This window comes from Urocitellus parryii, chromosome 3 (genome assembly GCF_045843805.1).
Source record: "Urocitellus parryii isolate mUroPar1 chromosome 3, mUroPar1.hap1, whole genome shotgun sequence".
Taxonomy (NCBI): Eukaryota; Metazoa; Chordata; class Mammalia; order Rodentia; family Sciuridae; genus Urocitellus; species Urocitellus parryii.
This window is the reverse complement of record NC_135533.1, coordinates 110,182,598-110,209,006: the sequence shown is the minus strand read 5'-3', so window position 1 is coordinate 110,209,006 and position 26,409 is coordinate 110,182,598. Positions and strand designations below refer to the sequence as shown.

Below are 26,409 nucleotides of genomic sequence, written 5' to 3'. Positions count from 1 at the left end.
ACAGGTGACCCCGCGGCGGGTGCAGAAGTCAAGTCCTGAGGAGGGAAGATGGCAGCAAAGGGAGTGCATCACCCCAGTGCGCGGCGTCACTGAGCGGGAGAAAGATGATGTGAATCGCCTGAAGGCTATCTTGTAGGGAATTTCCAGTGAAATTGAGGTGCTCCAGAATCTAGTGGACACATTTCCATCGTGCGAAGTTCGACTGCGGGAGCTCCATTTCTCCGCACGGAGGGTCGCATAGCCTGATAGGCAATCGCCCCGCGGCTGGAGTCTGTGGCGCGCACTGGGGAGCGGCAAGGTGCTGGAGCGGGGGAGCAACGATACCTGCGGCCCACTGGAAAGACAGGCCAGGTAGCTTGCCAGCGTGGTGGACACGTAACACCGAGGCAGTCGCGTCACAATGGTTGGAGTGGGGGTGGAGCAGGGTCGCCGACCGGGTCCGGAGGTGGCTCAGCGACCCGTTGGAGAGGTAGTCAGGTACCCCCATTGAGAGTGGGGGCTGTGCAGAACTGCGACCCACCGGCCTAGAGGCCTGCCAGCGTGGTAGATGCATCACACCAATTGGAGTGGGGACCCAGCAGAGCCGCCACCCACATCCAGATCAGGACCAACGACCCCAGGGCGTGGTAGTTACGTTACCACAATTGGAGTGGGGGCAGAGCAAAGCCGCCACCAGTGCCCGCAGTGGGGGCAGACCTGCGACCGAGCAGCGTGGTAGACAGATCACCCTAATTAGAGGAGGAGCACAGCCACTACCCGCCCTGCAAGGGAGACTCCCCAACTATACAAGAGCAATATAAATAAATAGGGGGTAAATTTCAAAAACACAACAGTTGCACCAAGCAGAAAGAAACGCGAGCAGTATGAAAAGACAAGGAAAGAAAGGACCACAAGCAATGCAGGTCAACTCAACATTAGAAGAGGTAATAGCTGCAACAGATGGAATGTCAGATAAAGAGTTCAGGATATACATGCTTCAGATTATCTGGAGTCTCAAGGAAGACATGAGACAGCAAAATCAGACAATGAAAGATCACATTGACAAACAAATCCAGGAAGTAAAAGATCAATTTCACAGGGAGATAGAGGTAATAAAAAACAAACAAATAGAAATCCTAGAAATGCAGGAAACAATAAACCAACCTAAAAACTCAATTGAGAATACTACCAGCAGAGTAGATCACTTAGAAGAGAGAACATCACACAATGAAGACAAAGTATTTCAACTGGAAAAGAACATAGACAGCTCAGCAAGTCTGCTAAGAAACCATGAGCAGAACATCCAAGAATTATGGGACAATATCAAAAGACCAAATTTAAGAGTCATTGGGATACAGGAAGGCACAGAGCTCCATACCAAAGGAATAAACAGTCTATTCAGTGAAATAATATGAGAAAACTTCCCAGACTTGAAGAATGAGACAGAATCCCAAATCCTAGAAGCCTATAGGATGCCGAATGTACAAAATCATAAGAGATCCACACCTAGACACATTATAATGAAGATGTACAACATACAGAATAAGGAGAGAATTTTAAAAGCTGCAAGAGAAAGAAAGCAGATTACATTTAGGGGTAAACCAATCAGGATAACAGCTGATCTCTCAACACAGACTCTGAAAGCTAGCAGATCCTGGAATAACATATTTCAAACACTGAAAGAAAATGGATTCCAACCAAGAATCGTGTATCCGGCGAAATTAAGCTTCAGGATAGAAGATGAAATTAAAACCTTCCACGATAAACAAAAGTTAAAAGAATTCGCAGCTAGAAAACCATCTCTTCAAAAAATCCTTGGCAAAACATTACAGGAAGAGGAAATGGAAAATAACATTGAAAACCAACAATGGGAGGTAGGAGAGTAAAGGGGGGAAAGTAGTCAAAGAGGATAACAAATCAGGTTTAGTAACATCAATAAATAAATATGGCTAGAAGAACAAACCATATCTCAATAATAACCCTAAATGTTAATGGCTTAAACTCACCAATCAAGAGACACAGGCTAGCAGAATGAATCACAAAACAAGACCCAACAATATGCTGCCTACAGGAGACGCATCTGATAGGAAAAGATATTCATAGACTGAAGGTGAAAGGTTGGGAAAAATCATACCACTCATATGGACTTCGGAAACAAGCAGGAGTGGCCATACTCATATCTAATAAAATAGATTTCAAGCCAAAGTTAATCAAAAGGGATAAAGAAGGACAGGTCATACTGCTCAAGGGAACCATACACCAACAAGACATAACAATCATAAATATATATGCCCCAAATAATGGTGCAGCTGTGTTCATCAAGCAAACTCTTCTCAAGTTCAAGAGTCTAATAGACCACCATACAATAATCATGGGAGACTTCAACACACCTCTCTCACCACTGGACAGATCTTCCAAACAAAAGTTAAATAAGGAAACTATAGAACTCAATAACACAATTAACAACCTAGACTTAATTGACATATATAGACTATACCACCCAACATCAAGTAGTTACACTTTTTTCTCAGCAGCACATGGAACCTTCTCAAAAATAGACCATATATTATGTCACAGGGCAACTCTTAGACAATATAAAGGGGTAGAGATAATACCATGCATCTTATCTGATCACAATGGAATGAAACTGAATATCAATGATAAAAGTAGGAAGGAAAAATCAAGCATCACTTGGAGAATGAACAATAGGTTGCTGAATGATCAATGGGTTTTAGAAGACATCAAGGAGGAAATTAAAAACTTCCTAGAGTTAAATGAAAACACAGACACAACATATCGGAATCTATGGGACACATTGAAAGCAGTTCTAAGAGGAAAATTCATTGCTTGGAGTTCATTCCTCAAAAAAAGAAAAAACCAACAAATAAATGACCTCATACTTCATCTCAAAATCCTAGAAAAAGAAGAGCAAAACAACAGCAAAAGAAGTAGAAGGCAAGAAATAATTAAAATCAGAGCTGAAATTAATGAAATTGAAACAAAAGAAACAATTGAAAAAATTGACAAAACTAAAAGTTGGTTCTTTGAAAAAATAAATAAAATTGACAGACCCTTAGCCATGCTAACGAAGAGAAGAAGAGAGAGAACCCAAATTACTAGCATACGGATGAAAAAGGCAATATCACAACAAATTCTTCAGAAATACAGAAGATAATCAGAAATTATTTTGAATCCTTATACTCCAGTAAAATAGAAGACAGTGAAGGCATAGATAAATTCCTTAAGTCTTATGATCTGCCCAGATTGAGTCAGGAAGATATAGACAACCTAAACAGACCAATAACAATAGAGGAAATAGAAGAAACCATCAAAAGACTACCAACTAAGAAAAGCCCAGGACCGGATGGGTATACAGCAGAGTTTTACAAAACCTTTAAAGAGGAACTAACACCAATACTTTTCAAGCTATTTCAGGAAATAGAAAAAGAGGGAGAACTTCCAAATTCATTCTACGAGGCCAACATCAACCTGATTCCGAAACCAGACAAAGACACTTCAAAGAAAGAAAACTACAGACCAATATCTCTAATGAACCTTGATGCAAAAATCCTCAATAAAATTCTGGCGAATTGGATTCAAATACATATCAAAAAAATTATACACCATGATCAAGTAGGATTCATCCCTGGGATGCAAGGCTGGTTCAATATACGGAAATCAATAAATGTTATTCACCACATCAATAGACTTAAAAATAAGACCATATGATCATCTCGATAGATGCAGAAAAAGCATTCGACAAAGTACAGCATCCCTTTATGTTCAAAACTCTAGAAAAATTAGGGATAACTGGATCATACCTCAACATTGTAAAAGCAATCTATGATAAGCCACAGGCCAGCATCATTCTGAATGGAGAAAAATTGAAGGCATTCCCTCTAAGATCTGGTACAAGACAGGGATGCCCTCTCTCACCACTTCTGTTCAACATAGTCCTCAAAACACTGGCCAGAGCAATTAGGCAGACGAAAGAAATTAAAGGCATAAAAATAGGAAAAGAAGAACTTAAATTATCACTATTTGCAGATGATATGATTCTATACCTAGCAGACCCAAAAGGGTCTACAAAGAAGCTATTAGAGCTAATAAATGAATTCAGCAAAGTGGCAGGATATAAGATCAACACGCATAAATCAAAGGCATTCCTGTATATCAGCGACAAATCCTCTGAAACGGAAATGAGGACAACTACTCCATTCACAATATCCCCCCCAAAAATAAAATACTTGGGAATCAACCTAACAAAAGAGGTGAAAGATTTATACAATGAAAATTACAGAACCCTAAAGAAAGACATAGAAGAAGACCTTAGAAGATGGAAAAATATACCCTGCTCATGGATAGGCAGAACTAACATCATCAAAATGGCGATATTACCAAAAGTTCTCTATAAGTTCAATGCAATGCCAATCAAAATCCCAACAGCATATCTTGTAGAAATAGATAAAAGAATCATGAAATTCATATGGAATAATAAAAGACCCAGAATAGCAAAAACAATACTAAGCAGGAAGTGTGAATCAGGCGGTATAGCAATACCAGACTTCAAACTATACTACAGAGCAATAGTAACAAAAACAGCATGGTACTGGTACCAAAACAGGCGGGTGGACCAATGGTACAGAATAGAGGACACAGCAACCAATCCACAAAACTACAACTATCTTATATTTGATAAAGGGGCTAAAAGCATGCAATGGAGGAAGGATAGCATCTTCAACAAATGGTGCTGGGAAAACTGGAAATCCATTTGCATCAAAATGAATCTGAATCCCTATCTCTCGCCATGCACAAAAGTTAACTCAAAATGGATCAAGGAGCTTGATATTAAATCAGAGACATGGCATCTGATAGAAGAAAAAGTTGGTTATGATCTACACGCTGTGGGATCGGGCTCCAAATTCCTCAATAGGACACCCATAGTGCTAGAGTTAACAACTAGAATCAACAAATGGGACTTACTCAAACTAAAAAGTTTTTTCTCAGCAAAAGAAACAATAAGAGAGATAAACAGGGAGCCTACATCCTGGGAACAAATCTTTACTCCACACACTTCAGATAGAGCCCTAACAACCAGAATATACAAAGAACTCAAAAAATTAGACAATAAGATAACAAATAACCCAATCAATAAATGGGCCAAGGACCTGAACAGACACTTCTCAGAGGAGGACATACAATCAATCAACAAGTACATGAAAAAATGCTCACCATCGCTAGCAGTCAGAGAAATGCAAATCAAAACTACCCTAAGATACCATCTCACTCCAGTAAGATTGGCAGCCATTAGGAAGTCAAACAACAATAAGTGCTGGAGAGGATGCGGGGAAAAGGGCACTCTTGTTCATTGCTGGTGGGACTGCAAATTGGTGCAGCCAATTTGGAAAGCAGTATGGAGATTTCTCAGAAAGCTGGGAATGGAACCACCATTTGACCCAGCTATTCCCCTTCTCGGTCTATTCCCTAAAGCCCTAATAAGAGCATGCTACAGGGACACTGCTACATCGATGTTCATAGCAGCTCAATTCACGATAGCAAGACTGTGGAACCAGCCTAGATGCCCTTCAATAGATGAATGGATAAAAAAAATGTGGCATTTGTACACTATGGAGTATTACTCTGCATTAAAAAATGACAAAATCATAGAATTTGGAGCGAAATGGATGGCATTAGAGCAGATTATGCTAAGTGAAGCTAGTCAATCATTAAAAAACAAATACCAAATGACTCCTTTGATATAAGGGGAGTAAACAAGGACAGGATAGGGACGAAGAGCTTGAGAAGAAGATTTACATTAAACAGGGACGAGAGGTGGGAGGGAAAGGGAGTGAGAAGGGAAATTGCATGGAAATGGAAGGCGATCCTCAGGGTTATACAAAATGACATATAAGAGGAAAGGAGGGGTAAGACAAGATAATACAAATGAAAGAAATGATTTACAGTAGAAGGGGTAGAGAGAGAAAAGGGGAGGGGAGGGGAGGGGAGGGGAGGGGGGATAGTAGAGAATAGGACAGACAGCAGAATACATCAGACACGAGAAAGGCAATATGTCAATCAATGGAAGGGTAACTGATGTGATACAGCAATCTGTATACGGGGTAAAAGCGGGAGTTCATAACCCACTTGAATCAAACCGTGTAATATGATGTATTAAGAACTATGTAATGTTATGAACGACCAATAAAAAAAAAAAAAGAAAAAGAAAAAAAAAATTTACCAGCGTGCTTTGGTCTGCAGGTCATTATGTTTGGTTCATTCTCAATCTTTTCTTTCTATGCTTTAATTATGGTAATTTTTATTGTTGTGTTTAAATTTATTGATCTTTTCATCTGACATTCTACTTGTGTAGGATACCTCTAGTGAGGATTTTCCCTTTTAGATATTGTATTTTTCAGCTCTTAAAGTACTATTTGTTTTTTGCTAAGATATTTTCTATTGATCTGTTCATTATGTTTATTTTTCTTTAAAATCATAGGGCTTATTTTAAAATAATTTTAAAATAAATTTATTAAAATTTATTAATTAAAAATTTTAAATAAATTAATTAATTTTATAGATATTCACTGACAATTCCCTCATCTCTGCTATTTCTACATCTGTTTCTAATGACTGGTTTTTCTTCTTGTTATGTCACATTTTTCTTTTTAAATAGTTAGTAATCAATTTTGAATGTTTAGCCTAGATTTGTTCCTTCTTTCCTTCTTTTGTATAAGTATGTATGGTAAATTTAGTTTTATTATTGAGATGCCAGCCTTCTAAGGTTTCTACTAAATGTTCCATAGAGTCAACAATGCTTCTCCATTTGGTTCGTCAGAACTTAAATATCTCCCAGACCTTGGGTTCTCTGGAAATCATAACTCCTGGTCATTGTTAGCTCAACCTTGTGGAGTGGCATCATACATAAACACATATTAGTTTTCATCAACAGACTCAAAGGGAACTCTTTACAAATTTCCAGAGGTCTTTCTACATCCAGCTCCTTCCTCTATGCTAGTGTACCCTAGAAATTCCAGCCATCTCAGGCTTCTGGATATCTAATCATTCACGTTTTCTGCATCAGATTCACCTCCCTATCTTATGACTTTGATTTGAAAAGGGTCTTTGGAAAGGGATAATTTTAAGATTCTATTTTTTTGCACTCTGACTATGGAAGTTTTGTACTTCTTGTTCCCTAGTGTCTCAAAATAGTTATTTCTTATATTTTATTCAGTTGTCATTTAATAAGTCTTGTTATGCTCTTCCATCATAGCTAGCAGCTAACATTACTGTACACTTGAACAAACCAATGATATTCCTTCATCTAGGATATACCAGTGTTTTTGACAGGGCTTCAAATCACACTATTAAACTTAGGTTGAATACATTATGAACAATAAGAAGTTAAAATCCATTGTTTAATACCAATTATAACTGAAGTAACTGGGTACTAAAGTAGTTCTTCCTTGGTACTAAATAATTAGAATGGAATAAACTAAACTGAGAGATAGGTGTTAAATTTCTCTAAAAACAGCTATAAACTAACCATACACGGAGGGCAGTAGAAGTGGTAGAGAAACAGATAAAAATAGAAAAATACTCTGACCTGGGAGTTAGGAAGCTTGGTTCAAAAACCTCTGTATTTTCCTCATTTGCTTCTAATTGTCTGCAAAAAAGACAATTAAACTCTTTATTCTATAAACAATCTTTCGGGCTTGATAATTTTTGCTTCTTTTTTGTTCTTTCCACTGTTCTTAGCATTATCACATGTTAATTGGTGTAATATCTCTTGGCTAGAACACTGATCTTCTCAGGAATGGTAGGTGCTAACAGCAGATCAGGACACTGTGAGAAGATATAAACAGGACATATCAAACTCCTTCTTGTAATAAATTAGATGTTTATATTTTCCATGGTAAAAGAATTTCTGGGCAAAAGGATTACAAGATATTAGAACCTGATATTTTAATATCCCATCTTCTTGTTAAAATAAAATCATTGTGAAATAAAAGTGAAATCCAGAATTTACCTGCTCCAACATTTTGTAATAAACAATAATTAACAGCACCAAAAAGCCAAGGGGAAAACCAAATAAGAAAAAGCATACAACGTCATGCCATAAACTTCACCAAAAAGAAAGGGAAAAACAACATAAAAGGAAAATTCTGGCATAGCTCCCCAAACTTAATCCTAATCACCAGAACGAGTGATAAAATATTGAGAATTTCCATAAATATTTCTTACTTTGGAAAAAAAGTAGACTGAGGAGCCAAGTAGAAAATAAATTTTCAAGAGTAAAAACTGCTATAGCATGACACTGATCCAAGAACAGTGGTAGGAGAGATATCAGCACATTTGGAACTGAAATATGACTCTGGGTCATATTTCAGAGCAGAAAATACAATATGCATCCTTAAGTCAAAGAAACATTGTTAGAGATAGGCCTATGTCACTTTCCATTATTCTCAGATGACAGAGAAGGGGATAAAAAAGCAATACATAGATTCCAAAACAAGACTCTTAAAAAAAACACAAAGGATACAAAGGTGAATTCACTTACACTATAGATAGAAAAGGAAAAGTCAAACAGAGCTGCCTGTGTTTGGCATATGCAAGATTTTTTAAAAATCACATAACTATTTTCTCTTCATTTTTTAATTTTAAGTTTTTGTAATAAAATTTTAAAAGATATTTAAAATTATATAAGCATAGTACTGAAGCATATATACATAGAGATTAAAATAGACAGATAACCTAGTACAGTAGAAAATTCAAATAGAAGGAAGCTCTCTATAAATAATATCTGGGACAAAAAAAGGATAATAAGGACATTAACCACATAACATTATTTATAATCAATAAACTAATTTAAAACATAGAATGAAATAAAAAAGGTAAGTTATACACTAAAGAAAAACTTGAGAGCCAAAATACCAACATCAAAGAATGAATTAAAAACAAGACACAGAACAGTTAAAACCTGAATTAAAAAGTATAAATAATGGGGCTGGGATTGTGGATCAGTGGTAGAACACTCGCCTAGCATGTGAGAGGCCCTGGATTCAATCCACAGCACCACATAAAAATAAATAAATAAATAAATAAACAAATAAATAAATGAATAATAAAGGTATTGTGCCCAACTACAACTTAAAAATGTTTTTTTAAAGTATAAATAAGCTTGGTTAACCATAGTACAGAAGGAATAAAGTAACACAGTCAAGAAAAATACTATCAAGAGTAAAGAAAAGTTAATAAAAGTTCAATCTCCTTTAAAAAGATATCCTAACAGATCAAACAGAAAACATTACAACATGTAAGAATAAAAATTTTCCCTGAACCAAAGTGAAAATCAAATAGTATAGGGAAAAGAATTATACAGAATATCACTTTCCAATGAGGTAGAGCCTGTCACTGAATTTCAGGAGTAAAAAAGAATTCTTTAATCACATATAGAAAACAAAAGATGGAAAACTTTTTGAGTTAACAACAGATTTCCCCTTAGAAACAATTAGTGCTGGAAAGTAATTGGACAATTATATTTCAACAAAGTCAAAAGATACCCACTTTTAATGCACCTAAGTCACTAAAGTATAAAGCCAGTTGCCCTCAAACATACATGTACTCAAGATATCATGCTCCCAAACCCCTTTGAAAAAGAAAAGAAAGCCAGGCGTGATGGTACAAGCCTGTAATCCCAGCAACTGGAGAGGCTGAGGCAGGAGGATCAAGACTTCAAAGCTAGCCTCAGCAATTTAGTGAAGTACTAAGTAACTCAGTGAGAACCTGTCTCTAAATAAAACACAAAAAATGGATGGGGATGTGGCTCAGTAATTAAGTGCCTCTGGGTTCAGTCCCTGGTATCAAAAAAAGAAAACAAAAAGAATAAAGAAAGTACTTAACAATAAAATCTAACTGACCAAAAACTATCTTTAAAATTAAGTTTAAAAACTGTAATCCATTTTCCTAATGTGAGTTTTCACAGAGCTCTCCTCTATAAAGTTAATTCTACATGCAACAGTGGAAAACATTTCATGATTCATTTCCTTTGAAATTATTCTGTGTGAACAAAAATAATACTTGTTTGAATTTTTAATATTTCTTTTAGGAAACTAACAAATTTTATTCTCTGTATGAACTTACATGGGATGCCATAACAGAGTACCAAAAAACAGGTAGCTTCAACAACAAAAGTTTATTTTTACATAATTCTGTGGGCTAGGAATCTGAGATCAAGATGTCAGCAAGGTTCATTTCTTCTGAAGCCTCTCTCCTTGATAGTAGGTAGTCATCATCTCCCTGAATCCTATCATCCCATCTCTATACATATCTTTATTCAATTTTTCTTTTTAAAAATGACATAAACTGGGTATGGTGGCATTTGCCTTGTAATCCCAGGTACTTAGGAAGCTGAGGCAAGAGGATGGCACATTCAGCCTGGGCAACACCAAAAATCAAATAATCCAATCAATAAACGGGCTAAGGAACTGAACAGATACTTTTCAGAAGAAGATGTTCAATCAATCAACAAATATATGAAAAAAAATTTAACATCTCAATTAGAGAAATGCCAATCTCAAAACTACACTAAGATTTCATCTCACTCCAGTCAGAATAGTAGTTTTCAAAAATACAAGCAACAATAAGTATTGACAAAGATGTGGGGGAATAGGTATACTTATATTGCTGGTGAGACTGCAAATTGGTGCAACCACTCTGGAAAACAGTATGGGGATTCCTTAGAAAACTTGAAATCAAACCACCATTTGACCCAGCTATCCCAGTCCTTGGTCTATACCCTAGAAATTTTAAATCAGCATACTATAGTGATACAGCCACATCAATGTTTATAGCAGCTCAATCAACAATAGTTAAACTGTGGAACCAACACAGATGTCCTTCAATAGATGAATGGATAAAGAAACTGTGGTGTATATATACAATGGGATATTACTCAACATTAAAAGAGAATAAAATTATGGCATTTGCTGGTAAATGGATGGAATTGGAGAATATCATGCTAAGTGAAGTAAGTCAATCCCCAAAAAAGCCAGAAGCCAAATGTTTTCTCTTATAAGTGGATGCTGATCCATAATGGGAGGGGGACATGGGAACAATGAAGGAACTTGGCCAAAGGGGAGATAAGGAAGAAGAGCAGGCATGGGGATAGGAAAGATGGTGGAATGAGATGGACATCTTTACCCTAGGTACATGCATGACTGCACGAATGGTGTGACTTTACATTGTCTACAACCAGAGAAATGAAAAGCTGTGCTCCATTTGTGTACAATGAATTTAAATACATCTGCTGTCATGTACAAATTAGAACAAATTAAAAATAGTACTGGGGATGTAGCTCAGTGGTAGAGCACCCCTGCAATCAATCTCCAGTACCAAAATAAATTAATTGATTAAACAAAGCACCAGTCATACTGCATTAGGGCCTATCTTAATGACCTCATTTTAACTTAATTAGCACTTTACCGATACTATCTCTCAAAATAGTCACATTCTGAGGTACCAGGGCTAGGATTTCAACATAGAAATTCTGAGGGGACATAGTTGAGCTCATAATGTTCTTCTCCATAACTTTATGTGAGTGAATAGTATCATATTTCATTATTGAAGCCCTGATGAATATAATAAATAGGTCAGAACCCCTTCACCTATTTAAATACATCAACTTATTAGGACTAAGTTCACGGTCAAAATCATATTTTTCAACTCCTTTGTCTTGGACAAGTATTGAACTTCTCAGAATCTTGATAAAAATGATTTGAACAAGTTGTATAGGTGAAAAGTACACATCTCAATGTTGCTTAATGTTGTTTTAGAGAGAGCATAAACAGTGAGTGACTAGTTTCTCTCCATCTCCTATGGATCTTAATTTTTATTTTAACTTTGTACTAGACTTGTTAGAGTAGTTTTGGGTCTATAAAAAGTGAATAGAAAGTATAAAGTGCTATTATAATTCTTTACATATCCCCTCTGCAGTTTCTCCTGTTATTACTATTTTGTATTGCTTTTATATTTGTTATAGTAAATACATTAATACTGATATATTTATTATTAACTATAGACCATAGTTTACATTTGGGTTCACTCTTTGTACAGTTCTACAAATTTAAATATATATATATATATATATAGTGTCATATATTCATTATAGTATAGTATCATATAGAATTGATTTCTTTTTTTTAAGAGAGAGGGGGGAGAGAGAGAGAGAGAGAGAGAGAGAGAGAGAATTTTCAATATTTATTTTCTAGTTCTCGGCAGACACAACATTCTTGTTGGTATGTGGTGCTGAGGATCCAACCGGGCCGCACGCATGCCAGGCAATCGCGCTACCGCTTGAGCCACATCCCCAGCCCCTAGAATTGATTTCAACTGCACTAAAATCTACTGTACTTCTCCTGCTCTTGCTCCTTCCCTCATTTCCACTCAGGTCCCTGAAAACCAATCACTGTGATCTTTTCACTCTAAAGTTTAGCCTTTTCTAGAAGGCCATCTAGTTGGAAATATACAGTATGTAGTTTTTCAGACTGGCTTATTTCACTTACCAATATGAATTTGATGTTCTTCCATGTTTTTTCATGGCTTGATAGCTCATTTCTTTTTAGCATGGAATAATATTCTATTGTCTGGATGTATACAGTTTATTCATTCATTTATTTAAGGACATCTTGTTTGCCTTCACATCCTGGCAATTAGGAATAAAGCTACTACAAACATTTATAAATTTTTGTGTGAGCATAAATTTTCCTGTCATTTAAATAACTAAGGAGTACAATTGCTGGAGAGTATGATGGACTACATATAGCTTTGTTAAGAAAATACTAAGCTGTCTTCCAAAATTGCTGCACTTTGCATTCTTATTAGTAATACATAGAAGTTTCTGTTGACCCACAACCTTCTCAGAAATTGTCTGTGTTTTGGATTTTCAGTTACTCTAATAGGTCTGTAGTGGCACCTTTTTTGTTTTAATTTGCAAATTCATTGATACCCTGTGATGTTGACTATCTGTTCAATATGTTTATTTCCCATCCATATACATTCTTTTGTGAGATGTTCAGAGATTTTGCATATTTTAATTGTGTTTTGCTTTCTAATTGCTGAGTATAAAGAGTCCTTTGTGTATTATGGATGGCAGCCCATTGTAGATCTGATTTTTAAATATTTTATCCTAGTCTATGGCTTATATTTTCATTTTCTATGCAGGTTTTTTGCACATTTTAAGATCAAACTGTTTTAGTCATATGGATACTAGTATGGAGGTTCCTCAGAAAATTAAAAATAGAACTAAGAGATGATTCAACAATCCCACTACTGGGCTTATACTCAAAGGAAATGAAATCAGTAGGCTGAAGAGAAGTCTTCATTCTTCATGTTTATAGAGTCCTATTCACAATAGCTAAGATAGGAGTCATTCTAAGTGTATATCAACAGATAAATGTGCATGTATATATAATGGAATAATATTCAGCCATACAAAATAACGGAACCTTGTTATTTTTGACAATACTGAAGAACCTGAAGGACATTATGGTAAGTGAAATAAGCCAGGCATAGAAGGATAAATACTGTATAATCCCTTCCATGTGGAATCCAAAAAGAGCTGGTCTCAATGAAGTTGAGAGTAAAATGGTGGCTTCTAGAAGCTTTCTGAGGCAGACAAGTTGGTGATAAGAAAACTGGACATTCACATGGAAAATAATTAAATTAGACCCTTATTTCTCACCATTTAGAAAAATCAACTCAAAACGAATTAAAGACTTAAGTGTAAGAACCCCAAACACTAGAAAGCATAGGAGAACTATTTTATAACATTGATCTGACCATTGATTTTTTTTGATAAGGCCTCAAAAGCAAAGGCAACAAAATAAATGAGATTATATCAAACTAAAAGGAAACAATCAACAAAGTGAAGAATTGACCTAAAGTATGGGAGAAAACACTTAAAACTACATATCTGATAAAGGGTTAATAGTTAAAACTCATAAGGAACTCAAACAACTCAACACAAAGAAAACAAATAATTCTATTTGAAATGGGCAAAAGACATAAATAGAACTTCTCAAAAGAAAACATACAAATAACAGGTACATTAAAAAAATGAACAAAACAACGACAAAAGTCTTACCTAACCACTAAATATCAAGGAAATGCAAATCAATTTCACAAAAAGATATCACCTAATACCTGTTAGAATGTTTATTATCAAAAAGAAAAAAGATAACAAGTGTTGGTAAGGATGTAAAGAAAAGGAAACCATTAAACACTGTTGGTGGGAATGTGAAGTAAAATGTTCAGTATGGAAAACAGTATAGAAGTTCCTCAAAGCATTAAAAATAGAACTACCATATAGCCCAGCAATCCCACTTCTGGAGATTATATATCCAAATAAAATGAAATTAATATATCAAAGAAATATCAGCATTTCCATGTATATTGCAGCACCATTTACAATAACCAAGATAGAGAATCAACTTAAGTGTCTAGAACTGATGAATGGATCAAGAAAATGTGGTATGTATAAACAATGGATTACTATTCAGTCAAAACAAGGAAGGAAAAACTGTTATTTGCGACACCTTGATGAAATCCTATAACATTAAGTAAAAATAAGTAAAATAAGCCAGGTACAGAAGGACAAGTACCACCCACATGTTGAATCTAATAAATCTGATCTCAAAAAAGTAGAGAGTAGAAGAGTATGTACTAAGGAATGGATGGTTAGAGGGGAGGGGAAAAAAGGCAAACGTTCATCAAAGGACACATAATTAGGAAGGAAGAAAATAAAAAATGCACCTAGATAGCTAAATATTTATAAATGAGAAGTGATAGCTAGGGGCTGTGGAGTAGTGGTAGAGAGAACAGGTGGGTGGGTGGGTGGGTGGGGGAATGGGAAATGATTACCCATAGTCATGGAGTTTCTTTTTTATGTTATACACATGCTTAAAGGTTTTTGCAGTAATGGTTATACAACTTTGTTGCATAATACAAACTACTGATTGTACCTTTTAAGAGGGTGAATTGCATGATATATGGATTATATTTTTAATAAAGATTTTTAAAAGAAAAAAATAGCAGCACTGCACAATGGAAGATGCCTCAAACACTGAATGATTGTGCCAAACATCACATCCCTATTTCAAAACCACTTTAGACCACAGTCATGGAAAGAAAGAAACACTACTAAACCAAGTTGTGTTGCAGCAGTCAGCTAACCTACAAAAAACATGCAGGTAAAGAAGTTCATTACAGAAACTAGGAAGTAGTCAGAAAAGATCTTTTCTTAAAGTTATGACAGGAGCAAAGAGTTTCAAGAGGAAGTAGTCGAATAAAACTGTTTACTAGGATTGCCAATATAGGGCTAAAGGTAACTAATTCTATGCTATCTGTATATATCAGATTATCCTCACTACCCTATTCTAATTTGTTTTTTTTTTTTGGCAAAATAAAGAGAATAAATTTTTCACAGTACTTGAAATGTCATGTTTTCAAAACAGGTTTGTGGGGAAAGAAAACTATATTTAATCCAATCTTATTTAACTCTAAAATATTCTGTTTGAAAGACTCTTTGTTCCTATGTACAGTCTTGATTTTTTCTGGGGAACTATTAACACTTCTAAATTTTATATTCCTCTAACTGCAGGTCTATCATATAAAATGTCTGCACATCACCTCTCTGCCGGGGTCCGGCTGCAGCAAAATAACCGGGGGGTGACGAATAACTTGTGCACGTTGATACAGCAGGAATGGGAGCCGTTTATTGTAGGGCAACAGAGCTATTTATACATTTTGCACAGCTTATCTTAATTAGCATAAACTAGATACATCAATCAACCAATAAGGAATCTCCACACTTAATGGCTCACTTTTGTTACTTCTCAAACCACTCCCTCTGACATTTTGCCAGGCACCATCCAGACTTGTTTACGAACTCTAACATTTCTCTGGCAAAATACCAGGTGTTATTTTTGACTTATATACAGACCTTAACACCTCTCTTCTAAAAAAAGAGCTCTTTCCATTTTGTTTTGATACCAATGAAGTAATACACAACAAAAAGGCAGGAGCAATGGAGACATTGATTCCTCAAAAATTGTTTTAAACTTTTTCTTTCTTTAGGCAGAGGTCAAGAATCTAAGTGGAACATTAATTCAGTTTCTGATATTTTAACTGAGGAACAATTTTAATTTTTGTCATGTATACAATTAATTTACAATTATCATTTATGTAAAAACAAAAATTTTAAAAATTTATTTAAAATCTGTGTGTGTACTTTTTTCCATCTCATTATAATTTTTTTCAAAGAAAAATTTAAAATATTCAGCGAATATCTATAAACTCACAACTAAGAATCTGAGTTTAACATTTTGCCCTATTTGCTTTATCACACATAGGCCCACACATCTTCTACCCAATGAGGAATCTACTTTTTTTTTTTTTTAAATAAAGTTAAGTTGTAGATACCTGGACACTTCACTCCTAAATATATCAGCAGTTGTATCATTGAATTAGAGTTCATTGTTTGCTTATAGTGTTTTATTTCTTGAGGTAGAATGCGTAGACCTTAGGAGTACTTTTGCTATGAAAAGATATTTTTGTTCTCCCCCAGATTCATATGTTGAAGCCTTACTGTGATGGAATTTGCAGATGAGGTCTTTGAGAAGTCATTAGGTTAGGACAGCTTCCATTTATTTGTTCTTTTTATATATACATGACATTGGAGTACATTTTGACATATTATTCATGCAAGGATTATAACTTTCTATTTTTGTGGTTGTACATGAAGTGGAGTTAAACGGGCCGTATATTCATATATAAACATAGAAAAGTTATGTATGATTCATTCATTTCCCATTTTAAAAAATATTTGTCAATGTTCCTTCAAATAGCTTCCCCCCCCTCAATTATGGAGTAGAATTCCACTGAGAGATTACAACTGTATATTTTATCTATTCCACCAGTGGTGAACCCCTGTTGCTTTTAGTTTTTAAGGGTGGGTTTTTTTTCTCTTACGACTAAAGCAATAAATAAATATTCCTGTGCATGTCTTTTTGTGATTTTCATACATCTTTACTAATTATACTAGAATTGGAATTGTGGGGGTATAGAGTGGTGGTGCATACTTATTGTTATTTATAACAAGCTGCTAGATCTTTTACAAAAGAACTATGCCATTTTACACTCCTACACTCATATATGAGGGTTCTGATTTACCTAAATTTTTGTTCAGATTTGCTACTGTCAGCCTTTTTAAACACTCGTATGAGAGTGTAGTGAAATCTGGCCGTATGATATGCTATCATATCATGACTATTCCATCCAAATGATTTTCTAATTTCCTGTTATTTCTCTTGACCCATGGATTATTTTAAAATATTCTGTTTAATATATTCCCCAAAACTTGGCAATTTTCTTCTTATCTGGTTTTTATAGATTTTAATTTAACCTAACAATAGATAGAGAAAACAATATATGATTTGAACTTTTTAAGATCTATTTTAAAATAAGTTTTAGGATCATAGCAAAATTGAGAGGAAGGTACAGAGAATCCCAGATACTCCCTACTCTTGACACATATATATCCTATCCCATTTTCAACAGCTCCCACGAGTGATAAATTTATGACAACTCATGACTCTATGATACATCATAATCACCCAAAGTTCACAGTTTACATTAGGGCACACTCTTATTGTTGTATGTCCTACAGATTTGGGAAAATATATGATGATAAGTGTCTAAAGGAGGACAAGATTCTGAATGGCCTTGGTGTATGCAGCTCTTCCTCCTATGGATTACAATTCTCAGGCAGTATATAACATCCTGAGTTAAGAGGGTTATATAAAGAGGTTATATAAATCTAACTTGGACTATTTTCATCTTGCCTAGTATAGGATGTCCTACACTTGAGCCCAGTGAGCTCAGAGTGCCTGATGCAGAAAACTCAAGAGTAATTTCTGGGTTCCTTTGCTGTGGTGCAAAGTGGGGCATGTGAAGATAACAATCCATCTGCTCTAGGCAGCCTTCCAGAGCTTTTGATGGCCTACTCATAGATTCTAGGCTTCTGAAAGTTCTCCCATCCTATACAAGTGATAAGTTTGTTTCACCTGACATGTTGTGTAAATGCTCTTGTTTTACCACTCATTCTGTCATCTGAGTATGTGCAAAACCTCTCAACAGACCTGAGAACCTGTGCAATAGCCACCACTGTAGTATCAGCAGACTATACTCACTCTTAATTCCTGTGTTCTATTTATCCCTTCTGGCCCCAAGTTTGAAAACAGCTGATGTTTTAACTGATTTAGTTTGGCCTTTTCTAGAATGTCATATAATTGTAATCAGATAGTACAACATCTTTTCATATTGGTTTATTTCACTTTGTAATAAACCTTTTTCTATGTCTTTTTATGGTTTGATAACTAACATTTTAGTACTGAATAATATTCCACTGTCCAGGTATGTTAGTTTATTTACCCAATGACTACACTTTGACATGGTGGTTTTATTTAGTTTTCCCATTTCTGACCACTCTTTCTCATTTCCTGCCTTTATTCTGGTTGTGTATTTCTTTTCATACTAACATATTACTAGCTTTTCTGCTCTTTCTTTGCAGTATTTAATTTATTCTGATGGGGAAAGGAGGGGTGGCATATCATAGCCTTAAAACTACACCACTTCATGAGAAATGAGAATGTTTCAATAATAGTTCCATTTACTACTTCTATAGCCAAAGGCTGTGTTTTGATTGGATTACATTTGCCACTTTCAAAATCAAAGGCTTTGGCTCTGAATTCAAGGAGAAACTATAAATCACACATTGTGGGTATATAAACACAACTCATCCAAATATCAAGACTTATTAATTGTCCAATGTGATAATTTTAGTTACTCAGCAATCATGTCATATACGTGTATATGTATATACAGTGCATCAATTTTTTGTAGGCTTTTCAAATACGTGATAGTATGATTATTTATTTTTTTTTTTAAAGAGGTTTTTAGTTTTCCTCCCTTCCCTCCTCTACCCCTCCCTAACAAGATTAGGGAGACAGTGTTCTTTTCTTCCCCTAAAACACACCCACTACAGAAGAGATGCCTGCTAAGGATCTGAAAAGTGAATTAACAAGTGAATCCTAATACACCATCAGTGCACCTGGAATCCCTCCCTACCAAAGCACAATTGGAATGTGACCCTTGAAGAGTTCCTTTAAACACTCCCCTGCCCCCATCAAGAGAGTCACAGCCTTTTTTACGGGAGTCCCCAGTGTTTCTCCTTTGGTAGCAAAGCAATAAACCTTTTTCTTATACAATAAGGAGACACACATCCAAGCAGGACCTCAGGAAACAAGAACTTTGAAAAGACGTTCATTATCCTATCAAACGGGAATCTATCTTGGATTTACCTAGTTAGCGGCTACTAGAGAGCAGGCACCGCTCCACGCCACAGGGGGCTTTTGCTGTGAACTCAAATAGCTTAATCACGCTGGTGGGGTGCAGGAGAGTGTACCAGGCACTTAGCGGAGCAAGAACTCTCAGGAAGCCCACAAAGTGTGGAAAAAAGGCAAGATCCAGCAAGGACCACACTCCCTCCCTCAGTTCTTCACAGAATCTCTTCCGGGAGGCGAGGCTAAAACGCAAGTCGTGATGCGCCTGCGCACTGACGGCTCAGCGTAAAGAACCAATAGGACAGATGGGTGGGCGGGTTGTAGGCCGATACTTGATTTCCGGTTCCGGTGGATCTCTGTGAGTCGGCTGCTGTGCTACGTGTCTTTAGCATCTGAAGTGGCAACCGAGCTGCTGGGCACGTGAGGATCTTCTTACCTGTAGGAAGGGGCTAACCCGAAGGGTAAGGGGGGACCGGGCGTGTCGGGACACCAGACTTTTGTGGCTGGCGTAAGCGGGCTTCTGGTTCCTACGGAGGCACTGGTGGGCGATGAGAGGATCCACCCGTTGAGGTCTGAGTCTGGATCCGGTCCCAATTTACCTTCCGGCACCACTTCCAGTGTAAACCTAGACCCAGAGCCGCGTCTACCCAGGGCTGAATCCTGGTCCATGGCTCAGCTTTGTAGTTCCTCATTCTTTGCCGTCTCTCAGAGCGAACTCTTGAGAACTCTTAAAATCGGGGGGGGGGGGGGGCTTCCAGTGTGTTGTGGTCAGAGATGAAGGCCTGTCGCCTGCATGGTTGGCAGTGTGTGTGTGTAATCCTGCCTTATAAAATTTCTGTATATAGGTCTAGCCCTGCCACCACTCCTTGTGGTGTATTGTAGTAGAGTTGATCTAGTTTTTAAATGAAGAGATCGTGATGGGTTCTTGAATCTCCTCAGACCTCCTCAGACCTTTGAATGCTATGTTCTTTGAAGTGAGGTTTTTTTTTTCTGTTTTTTTTTTTTTAAATTTGGCGGGGGGGGGGGAGTGTGCTAAGCATTTATCACGATGGCTTTGATTACATAAAGTTTAAAACCATAGGATTTCGGCAAAGTTAAGTGAAATACTGAGAAAATAACCGTTATTGTGTTTTTTGTTCCAGAACATTTTCAGAATTTCTAATAACTCGTGTTTAACTACCCTAGGCGAGGAAACTGGGGCTTATAGAGGCCAAGGATTTGAATCACTATCTGACTACTGTTTTAAGCACTAGAAATAGAATTAAATACCCTGCCCTTATTAGCTCTTTTACCAATGTCTTTGAATGACATTTCTATTAGCTTAATAAGCTCTCAAAAGAATCTGTATGATGAAGTACATAACCCTGTTTCCTTAAAAGCTGTGTGCACAACTAAAGGTTTGGAGTTTATTAGTCTTACAGAATCTGGATCCTACTTTTGCTAATCTTTGTGGGTTTGAAAATTTTACCTGTCTGTCCATTCCCCACAGTACACTCTGTATAGTGTGTAAGCATGGTTTATAACAATAAAGTTGAAATTTACATTTTCTTTCATTTAAGGCTCTTAATTTCTGAGTAGTTTAAAATAAAATACAGAAAGTACTTGTTAGATAGTTTGCTTCTTAGCAGAAACATTGAATGAAGAGTGGGTAAGGAATAGGATGTGCTGTCAATTGTGTAACCTTTTAATAGAGAAAGCCCCTTTATATTAAGTATGATTCTTTGTAAATAAGGATAACATCATTTGCTCTGATGCTTTCCTGGAATTTACAAAAAACCCATAAATTTAGACCTTGGAGTCTGCTTTTTTTGTTTAGTTTTGTTTTATGAGATGGAATAGAATGTCAGGCATGAATTCATGGCTGGTCTCATTTACATCTTTATGTAACTTAGCAAGTCTTTGTTATGTGATAAATAATATTCCTGAGCAACTTTTGTTTGTTTGCTTAAACAGGCAATCATGGATCAGGTAATGCAATTTGTTGAGCCAAGTCGGCAGTTTGTGAAGGACTCAATTCGTCTTGTTAAAAGATGCACCAAACCTGATAGAAAAGGTAATACCTTTAACATGAGAGAAAAAGTTAAAAATCTTTGCATTTTTTTCTAAGCATTGAATATAACATATTCCAGATTAGCAACCATTGCATTCCTTTCATCAATATATGATTTATTTTGTTTTATTGCTTCAAAACATTATCACTTCTTAAATTGTGTACAGTCTTCTAATTTTTTTTGTTCTGTGTTTTTGTTTGCCTTTTTTTTTTTGGCCTCCCCCCCTCCCGCGCCCACCCTCTTGGTATACTGGGCATGGAACCCAGAAGCAGTCTACCACTGAACTACCTCCTCAGCCCTTTGTTTTTTAATTTGAATAGGATGTTTCACTAAGTTGCCAAGCTGCTCTGCTCTGCTCCTGCATCAGCTTCCCAAAATCTGGGATTACAGGCATGCAGCACTGCTTTATATATTTGTTTATGTATTTTAAATGATCTAAGTTTAGTTATTACAGCTTTACTTTGCATGTTACACTTAAGTTAGTCATTTTATAATTCTTAGAATTTTTATGTCTTTTATATTACTTCTCTGGAAAAATCTCTAGAGCCTTCTCTGCTCTTTCCCCACCCAGTGAACAAAACTTTTAACATGAAACCAATAATGTAGGTTGTTGCCAACCTAGAAAGTATATTTTGTCTTGTATCATGATTCATGTGTTAAAAGGTACAGCAAAAGTAATATACTTTTATTCATTGAGTTAGGAACTCGGGATATAAAACAAAATATAATTTAATATTATGTGTAATACAATATATAAATAAATACGATAGGGAACAGTCCTTGTTCTCATGAAGCTAAGAATCTATCAGGGAACACTGTCATAAACAAGTCACTCCAATTGTGTTTTTAAATTACTGCTAGGGTAGGAAATAGGGAAGATACTAGGAGGTCTGGTTCATATAATGTAAGGACTGACCAAGTCAGGAGGTCAGGTAAAAATTTCCTGAGGAAATAACATGAAACTCAGACATACCAGAATTGAAGTCTTTTTATAAAATTGTGCTCAATGTAATTTGATTTTTTTAGAGCTTTAATGTTGGATTCATTATGATATACCAGAAATATATCATTGTTTCAAATATATCGAATATATACCGAAATTCTGATTTTATAATTAGAGTAAAAATTGTTACATTGAAACATTAAGAAAAATACCATGTGTTCTGTCTTCCATCCTTTTTTTTTTTTTTTTCCTTATTTAGGTCATTTGCTGAGAAAAGCAGATATTTTCAGTGCTTATTGATGAATTCACTATGAGAGACCTACACTTTCAATTTGTTTCCTTAAATATCAACAAAGTATGAAAATTTAAAACTTGTCCAAGTATTTACTATTAGTAGGTATATATTGGACAGGATAAGTTCCTAATAGGTATATAACTAGAATTAATAAAAGTTTATTTATATTACTGATAGTTTTACCCCCATACTTTCAATGACAATGCAAAAAGTTAATGTGAATTTTATGTTTTGAAATGCAGAATTCCAGAAGATTGCCATGGCAACAGCAATAGGATTTGCTATAATGGGATTCATTGGTTTCTTTGTGAAATTGATCCATATCCCTATTAATAACATCATTGTGTAAGTAAATTTTGTAGAACATATTTAAGAATGAATGAAAATTGAAACTATTTGAGTTGAAAATTAAGTCTATTTTATTAGAGCTATCTTGACTTCTTAATGTTGTAAGTATCTACTGATATTTATTATTTATATTACATACAGTTTTAATATCAATTTTGTGATCAAGGCTGAGTTTTCTTTGATAACTAAAATTTTTTAGGGTCATGGAAGTTACTTAAAGGGATTCAATGTCGTAAAGTATTCAGTGACAGAACCAATATTCAAGTACAATTTCTCATTATACTGTGTCTTGTGGATTTTTAAGATGCAAAAAAAAAACTTTATTTGAAAATTATTATTTTGATACAGTTCTGACTCTGAACCAGATTGTCTACATTCTTAAGGTTAGTTTTGTTACTAGGCGGTCATAACTTTGTGCAGTGTTTTAGCTTTTCTGTGTCCAATTCATTCAATGAGGATAGTAGTTCTTACTTGCTTTCTAGTAAAGATTAATGACTTAAGCCATTTAAGGCCTTGAGAAAATGATGTGGTTAAGGATTTAAATGGAAATTATTATTGTAATTAACTACTATTACTAACAGAAGGGTATTATAACCTTTAGGTATAAAGAGGAGGAGAGAACACTGAGAAATACTGAGATCTCTTTGTTCTTTTCCAAAGGCTTTTGCTTCTTAAATTCATTGCAAGAAAAATATTGTAATTGGGACACCTGATGAATCTAATTTTCAGTTTTAGTTAAGTTAGTGGAAGGTCTTGATAGGAGTTTCAGTACTTACTCTGTGATCTTGTGTTCATATTACTTTCTTAGTCTCATCTGCAGTTTGGGGGTTATAGTAACTCTCTTTATTTTATGATGTCTTAAAGTTTGCAACAATTATTTAGATAAGTTTTTTAAACTCTAAATCTCTTAAATACTAGGTATTTTGTCACTGATACTGGTGAAGGTTGTCTTATAAATATAGGTGGATTTCTTAAGTAAATTATAATGGTTATTAAGCAAAAGTTTCAGAAAGTGATATTTTAAGATCATGAAGAGTTGTAGCTGTAAGGAACCAAGTCACTCAAATCTCTGTCAGTTCAGAAATCCTTTTTATGTTACTAATGAGAAATGATAACTCTGGTTGTGGAACCTTGGAAGGAATACCAAATTAGAATTCCCAAACCCTAGACTGTTTCTGGGCTATAGTTGCCCAAGTAAAAAGGTGTAATAGAGTCTCCTGTCAAGTCCTTCTTTTTTTTTTTAATACTACGTTTTTCCCTACCCACACTTAGTAATTTATCTCTTTTGCCAGACTTCACTGTCTGCCTTAGGTCATACTTAGATATGTCTGCCTGTTACATTAAGATTATGAGTTCTGAGTAAAACCTGTTTGGTTATTTAATGTTACGCAAATATGTGATATATTTACATAAAAATAAATATATTTATAAATACACACACACATATATGTATATAGTAGAATATAGTCTAATGTTATCTTGTATCCATAAAACCCTGAATAACTGTTAGTTTAATTAAGTGATCAACTTCAGGTTTTTTATCTTTTTCCAGTGGTGATGGTGTTAATAATATAGAGAACTTACCCTGTGCCACATACTGTTCTTGTGTAATCCTCAGGAAGGAACTGAGACATGGAGAGACTAACTTAAATTGTATGGCTCATAAGTGGTGGAATAGCATATGAAACCTTTGGGATGCTTGTTGCTTAGAAAAACTTTCTTCTAGTTAAAAAATTATTTCAGTGTTAAGAGTTTAAGTCTATTTTTAGATACTTTTTAACCATAAAGTGAAGACCAAATAAAGTGTTTTGTGAGATAAGAAAAATATATTCTTTTCATGTTATGCCATGGAATCATAAATCACTGTTTAGTTCAGTGATGGCAAAGGAAATGTAACCAGCGGCTTCCCTTTGACTAGATTGAATTATTGTGACGTCTTTTTTTCTTTACAATTTTTTCCTCCTTATTTTACAATTATCGTCAAAATTAATGCCCACAGTACTATAATTTAAAGGAGTTGTGCATTTGCTGGGTCTGTTAGTTATATCAGTCTAATTCAATAACATAAGCTTTCATCTAGTAGTGGAATTATTTTTGTTTATTTAGTATCATAGTTTTAACTGTATATCCAACATTACAATTTTATTGTTTGTTTTTTGTGTTGTTGCTATTTTTCATGGAGCTAGGGATCCACATGCTAGGCAAGTGTGCAGCCACTGAGCAACATCCCTAACCCTATGCTTTTAAAGCTTAGGAAGTCTTCTGCAGAAAAGATAACTTGATTTTCATATGATTAAAAGAGGTTTTTGAATGATTGTGGCACAGTGTAGTGGGTGAGAACCATCTAGTGCTAGTCTGCAGTCTTTATTTTGAACTGTCTTGCTGACTGTATCAACCATTCTGTATTATAATTAATATTTGTTGTTATGTTCAGGAAGACATGAGTATTGTGGGTTTTAAAATACACCTGTTCAAAAAAACATCATCACTAGGGACTTTGCAGTTCTATGATTTTAAATCTCAGTGTGTCTTTTATGCTTATTTGGGGCAAAGTTAGTTATAGCTCTCAAATAACTGGTTTTTGATTTCATATTATTATAGTATGTTGCAGTTCAAATAATTTTACAATTAAAATCTTATATATACTAAATTCCATTTTTCTTTCTTTTACAGGGGTGGCTGAATGCTTTTTGACAAAGCTTTTCATCTTATGGATTAGTGAACAAATGAGGGTTTAAATGCTCATGAAGTAAAAGTTTGCCTGTTTACTTTTTTCTTCTGAGGTATTTTCTATTGCTAAATTAAAACCATTTCAAAAGAAACAAACTTCTCTTTTTTTTTCATCACAGACATCAGATTTTAATGAAAGAAAATAATGGCTGATTAATTTTTTTGAATATTTTCATTTATAAGGGAAATGAACAGGTCCTATGAAATAGCAATATTAGAGTGTTCATGTGGCTGTAAGAAAGTACCCAAGATTGGGTAATTTATAGATAATAGAATTTTTTCCCCCTACAATTCTAGAGGCTCTGAAGTCCGAGATCCAAGTACCAACATGTAGTATCTTCAGGGAAATAAAAATACATTGACGCTTTGACCATCACTTATCTTAAGGAGACCATAAAGCCAGCTTTTATTGATAGTTATTTAGCTTCTTAATAGAATAAAAAGGTGTACGCATGTGTGTATATTTTATGAGTATTTTGGGAGGTACATGTACATGTGTACATCTGTATGTATACATGTATACAAATATACTTGTTTATATTGAGCACATATGATGGAAATTATTCCAAAATACAAACTTTGCTGCTAATCATATTTTTTGTAGGATAAAATGAATCTGAAAATTAATTTTTTTGACATAGGGAATTATAAATTCCTATTTATAGC

The 26,409-nt window shown here is 35.1% G+C and overlaps 1 protein-coding gene across 1 annotated transcript; it reads left to right on the top strand.

The window, feature by feature from the left end:
* Positions 1–19,714: 19,714 nt before the first annotated feature.
* Sec61g (SEC61 translocon subunit gamma) lies at positions 19,715–25,833 on the top strand. Its single transcript, XM_026412216.2, has 4 exons — positions 19,715–19,837; positions 21,330–21,429; positions 22,908–23,010; positions 25,687–25,833. Exons 2-4 carry the CDS (start codon positions 21,336–21,338, stop codon positions 25,694–25,696), a joined length of 207 nt encoding a protein of 68 aa, XP_026268001.1. The 5' UTR covers positions 19,715–19,837; positions 21,330–21,335; the 3' UTR covers positions 25,697–25,833.
* The last annotated feature ends 576 nt before the right edge of the window (positions 25,834–26,409 follow it).